General features: G+C 36.5%; 1 protein-coding gene across 2 annotated transcripts in view; it reads left to right on the top strand.

Moving 5' to 3' along the window:
* Positions 1-2,318: 2,318 nt before the first annotated feature.
* Positions 2,319-6,021, top strand: part of GABRG1 (gamma-aminobutyric acid type A receptor subunit gamma1) — a 123,048-nt gene continuing 119,345 nt past the window's right edge. For both annotated transcript variants that reach the window (XR_006679493.1, XM_004706268.2), the window contains exon 1: positions 2,319-2,489. Coding sequence is in view for 1 of the 2 variants with exons in the window: in XM_004706268.2 (XP_004706325.1) it covers positions 2,386-2,489 (104 nt within the window). In the remaining variant the exon portion in view is untranslated. The remainder of the gene's footprint in view (positions 2,490-6,021) is intronic.

Here is a 6,021-nt window from a genome sequence, read left to right as displayed (position 1 = left end):
ATTATCAAATGGGACAGATTTTCAGGGTCAAGACATGGCTGGTATCCAAACCCATCATTCTTTCTCCGGGTTCTGGAGGGTCAGACCACTGTTACATATTTTAAAGAGAATCATAATTAATGATGACTGTAGAAGAGGATCAGTTTCCCAGAAGACATATTTTTAAAGACAAAACCTGTAAGAAAGAGATAGAAATAGAGTTATAGTAAGATTAAAACAAACAAACAAAAACTTAAAAGAAAGAATGGAATGTGACTGTTTGGGAAAGCATTTCAGCACAAAAGCAACAAAAAAAACACACTAAGATTGTGGAAATCATAAGAAAAATGTCCCTTATTCCAATCCTTTAAGCTTTACAAGAACGGAGAGGTAATTTGTAACTACCAAATGGTTTATCCTTCACCTTTCCTCTCCATTAATTTCTCTTAACTGCTCTCAGCATCTTTCAATTACATATTAGAACAATAAAAGTAAAACTAAACTTGGTTAAGAATTATTTATGGGAACATGATCAACTGCTATTGAATGACACTTTGTAGTGTTGTGTTCACATTAGTATATGCAAATTCTTTCCTAGTTTTATCAAAATGCAAGCAGTAACTATAAGATTATTTGCTCTTCTAGCTAATTAGTGAATTAATTCCTAGTTCACTGGCTAATCAGATCAGTGAATTAGTGTGTGAAACAGTTAAATAGCTACCCAAAGCACAGTCCTAATTACAACAAGAAAAAACAAAACAAAAACCCAAACCTGGTATTTTATTGACATCAGCTATTACCTAAATTCACTCTCTTAAAGATCTATTATAATGACGCATTTCTGTTATATAAATTACTTCACAAGGACTACCTTGACTAGCAAGGCTTGTGGAAGAGAATAATATTGCCTAATTAAGGTATAGTGGGAGAAAAGAAAGGAGATTAATACGTATTTTCAGAGGAGACTAAAAGGATGGAGAATCAATCAAACAGGGGTTTAAAAGCCCAGTTTTGTACCAACATGTTATTTCAGGAGGGAAAAAAAAGCCACCACCTTGTTACCCGTATTCAATTTCCTTACATGATTTCAGAAGCTAGGGTAGTAATAGTTACCTTATCGCATAAACATTGCTGCTCTGGCTTGCACTGTTTTCTGGGAGACAAATACTCTCAGGTCCCTAGGTGGTGAATCACAGTTCAATGGGAATCTGACCAATTCTCGGCGATTGTGGGTGATTAATGAGACAACCACCCACCCACCCCTAACCCCAGGCAGTGTGGTGGAAAGCAGGAATTTAGCAAGGCTTTAAAACAGAAGATGGCTCGCCAGAGCAAGCAGGCTTTGCACCACCATCACCATCCTCTACTCTACAGTTGTTCCAGCTGTCAGAAGGCTTTCCAGTTGCCATGGCAACTGTTGGGCTCTGCTGCAAACTCAAAACAGAGCCTCTGAAGTTAGGTACCAAATGTCTGAGCCAGGCAAATGCAAAGGCAACTGGGGAGGAAGAAGGAAGTAAGGGTTTAGCATGGAATGGGTCTACAACCCCTGCAGCTAAGAAAACAATTTCAAATCAGATTTTGGGGGGTGGGTGAAGATGTGGGGAGTTAAAATGCTCGACATTATTGATTAGTGTCATCTTTTTGGAGCCCCGAGGGAGAAAAAGACTGCAAGTTCTATTTGCAAAGGCATCGGGAGTGGGGAGGAAGTCTTCTGAACAGGAAGGCATCAAACCTGCCCATTCATTCATTTATTCAATTACCGATTCCACCTCTCCGCAGTGTTCATTGGTGTTGGGCGTTGTGCCAGGTGCTGGGTCTGCAAAGGTAAACAGGACGCCCCTCTCGTCCTCAGAAATTAACAACGCTAATTAACCAAAATTAACAGAACAGTCACGTGCTCACAGAAAATCAACTAGACGCGACACGCCTTCCAAGGCTTCCGTTCCGAGGACAGATTCACCATCGCAGCGCGGGAATGGAGGGCGGGCGGGCGGGACTGCCACAGTCCGGGAGAGGGGAGCAGGGAGGCGGCTTTTCCAAAGGGGAGAATCGGTCAAGGCCACAAAGGGTTCTCTGCTCCCCCAAGCAGAAAATGTTTGTTTTCCTTTGAGAAAGTCAGAGCCCTTTCTCCTACTGGGCTCGCGGTCTAGTAGGGAAAGCTCCGCCTCTTCGGGATACTGATTGGCCCAAATCTTTTAAAGATAATTTATGCTAGCATCTTCTCTGTCTGATTGGCTCCCCCGCTCAATTCCACTGGGAGTCGCATCCTACCTGGTGGAGAGGTGTGTTGCTGTCCTACACTCTCTTTGGTCCTCCCTGGGCTGTTTCTGAGGTGGAAGAAGAGGCTCCGAATTGGAGACATTCAGTTCTTGCAGCACAAACCTAAAGAGTGTAAGATCCAGCCCAATGGGTTCTTGGAACGCTTTTCGCTTCTCCCCTTTTCTCCTGTGGAGTCCAAGTCCAAGAGTGAGGCTGATGTTCTTGTTACTGATTCTACACTTGGGAAACTGGTGAGTAAATTCAAGGACCTAAAACTATTCTTTGGCATCGATGCCCTTGTCCTTTACTGTCCTTTCTTTAAACATTCGTTATGAGTAATCTATACTTCAGGGACATAGTGTGTTATTCTCCCAGTGCAAATCTCTGATTAAATCATTTCACTTTCAGGTTGAGTAAAATTAGCTTATTTCAGAACATGGAGGTTTAGCTCAATTGTGTTCAGTATTAAAATGGATTTAAGTGGGGATGGTTGGAGTCTGTAGAAATGACTTGCTACTACATTTAGTGAATGAATGCCAGAGATGAACTCTGAACTTTCTGGATGATTCTGCATTTTAAAGTCAGCTATTTCAGAAACTTGTTACTCAGTCAGGTGTGTGTGGCGCTGTGCTGTATACTAATGTTGCTTCACCCCACCCTTTACTCCTCTTACTCTTATTGTCTTTGGTAACTTTGCTATTCTGGAAAAGCGAATTGTGTAGAGCAAGAAAGTGGATAAATAGTACTAAAATTTGGGGGGTTTGAAAATGTGTAATATTTCACTCAGAAAAATAATCAAGTAGATTAACAAATTTTGAATGATTTCTATTTCAATGGGCTGTCTCTCAATAATTAAACATTATATGATAGTATCGGTGCTGTGTGTGTGTACAAACAATACCAATCCTAAGCTTGGAATTTAAAAGGAACCAGAATTGTAATGCCTTTCAATAAACTTTGAAATCATTCTGATAGAAAGATAAAGTGGTCAAGTGTCTCACGCAGGATTTGTATAGGAATAGTAAATGAATGGGGTTAAATGTTTCAACTAAGGGTGAGGCATTATAAATGTGCCTCAGATACATTATTCAGATAATGCAACCACTTTAAATATATGTGCATTTTAAATTATATTATTGAGTTATAGGATTCTGTTTAGAACTCAAGGCTACAATGCAATCACTAAGCAGATAGAAATATACTGTAATAACTGTTGCTTAGTGCTTAGCAATCATTGCTTAAATGAATTGTTGTTCATGATTTGATTTTAGTATATTGCTATAGTGAGATTTTTTTTGAGCTATTACCAGCAAATAGAACAACTATGTTTTCTCTCATAAAACAGGAATTTGATTAAAGTGGGCCAGGCAATCTAATTTTCATGCTAAAAATTTTCTGACACTTGGTCCTGTTTCAAGTATTATAATTTTAATGTATTTACCCTTTTCCATTAGAATTGTAAATCCTCTGCATGGGCACAAATATATCATTCATTTCCCCCCCTCATACCTTAGTTGTGTCACAATAGCTATTTCATTGAATGTGTCATAATATTTTAGAGGAGATTAAAAAATATATAACATACCAGCCTTCTTATGAATTTTCATAATATTGTAAATGAATCTGGGTCTGATAAGTAAAAGCAGATTTATCCAGTGATTTTTTTTGAAATGGTAACCTGTCTGCTTTTTTATTTTAAGTGCAAGTTGTCCATTTGACCTAATAAGCAAATCGCTTAGTAATGGTCATACTGTCTGTTAAAAGAAAAGCTTTGTTTTACAGGAATGAGTTTTTGCTTATGATCATTATAATTGACTGCAGCTCTGCTTCACGCTTCTCAGATAACAGAAATTGTGTGGAGTAGTGGACAGAGCATGGGTTTGGGAGCTTGAAGACATGATCTCATGCATCTGGGTCTTTAACCTTTCTGAAAACATCTGCTTCATCCAGGCAGTGGTAGAATTAGATCATTTATGAGTTCTTCAAGTTTTCATACTAAACATATCTAAGACTTGAGCAAAAATGATTCAACAGTTGCTTCAATAGCCATGCTTAGTAATGCTCAAGAAAGATATGAAATGGGGTATGCATGTACATTCAGTACTAAATGTATGAGTAAAAGAGAGGTGTTATAAAATTAAAATAGATATTTAATTCCATTTATCATAATAAAATAGATCATCTGGATTATTCTGAGGAGTGAGTATATAATATGAAAAACAAAGCTACATGTTTCTGCTATAATTTTTTGGGTTTCAATAGGAGAGTTCATGTTTGCGCTTTTTAAAGTAGCTACAGTTGTGGTGAATTCTTTTGTTTTCTTGCCCTATAAGCAATATTTAGTTGGAGATTATGGGTGCTAAAATTATACAAACCATCTACATTCCTATCTCCATTTTGAGAAACATTTTTAAAAGGTTTTTAAAACATTTAAAAAATTAAACACAGATGGATCTATTCATAAGAATTTTGCTGACCATTTCTTAAAGTAATCTATTTCAAGATTTCCTTATATCAACAACATAGGTGAGTGGTACTATATTGACTCTCACATTTCTGAACTTTGAAGCCAACTTTGGAGTCAAGAGCTGTAGTTACTGGGCTCCCTGTATTACACTTTCTATTGGCATCCAGACAAATTAGTTAGATGCTCATAAGTTTGATTGAACTCATATGTAATGGTGGGAGAAAATCTAAATATAACCAGGTTTTCAGAAGGATTGAAAATATTTTCGGATTTAGCTCCTATAAAAAATATCCAATCGTAGGTTTTAACTAGCAAATTACATTTGAGAGAGCTGATAGAGAACAACTTGTTGTTACAAAAAAACAATCTGCATGAAAAATTCAATAGTGATAAACAATAGCTTTCAGATGGAAATATTTTTAATTATTGTTAAACATAGCCCTTTCAAGTAACTAAGAAAAATTTACTAATATTTTGAGAATGGTAGTTAATGACTGATTTTGGCTTAAGTATCTAATAAAAGAATAATGCTATTTTGGCTTATGTGTCTAATAAAATAGTAATAATGATCATGTAAATTTAGACAAAATAATGAACTAATGATATTGCACTAACATTTAAATACTTAAATAAAAAATAGGTATAAAATTATTTTATATCTAGGAGTCAAATATCACCATTGTGCTACGTCTTATAGACAGTCCTTTAGGTTATCCAAACAAATCACCTGCTTCTTGTGTTTCATTTTCTTGAAAGGCAGCAGGGCATATTTTATCTAAGGAAGAAAAAGAAATGTTGAACATTTAGTTCATATATTAAATAAACTGATTTAATTGTTTATGTTTATATGAGGTGATTAATATTTGCCTAAGAACATAATAACCTCAAGGAATGAGGTCTATGGGAGGAAAGAAAAGGCAGGGTAGAAAGCTGAGACATTACTCATGCGAGACTGAGAACAAGATCACTGAAAGAGGACAAATGAGTGATGAGAAAGAAAGCTGTGGAGAGGTACACGTCGACTATTCAGGCCTGTGGAGAACACTTCACATGTGGACGAGGTAGGCCAGTGACAAAACAAGGACTTGACCATTAAATAGAGGTTCTCACTGCATTTCCAATAGTTCAACTAGCGTGATCACAAGTAATTTTCCCCCGGATATCATTCAACTTTGACAAGTGGAAAATAACATTTTTCTTTAAGTTTGGATATCACTGGGAAAATTCATTTAAATTTTTATATGAGAAGATATGATAACAGGTCATTTGTGGTATCACATCTATTTGGATGTTATTTTTCCTGGTTAAAGTAATTT

The sequence above is a fragment of the Echinops telfairi genome, unplaced genomic scaffold, assembly GCF_000313985.2.
Source record: "Echinops telfairi isolate 266 unplaced genomic scaffold, ASM31398v2 ScPeMD7_7468;HRSCAF=8506_0, whole genome shotgun sequence".
In the NCBI taxonomy this organism is placed as follows: Eukaryota; Metazoa; Chordata; class Mammalia; order Afrosoricida; family Tenrecidae; genus Echinops; species Echinops telfairi.
This window is presented reverse-complemented; position numbering and strand designations above follow the sequence as displayed.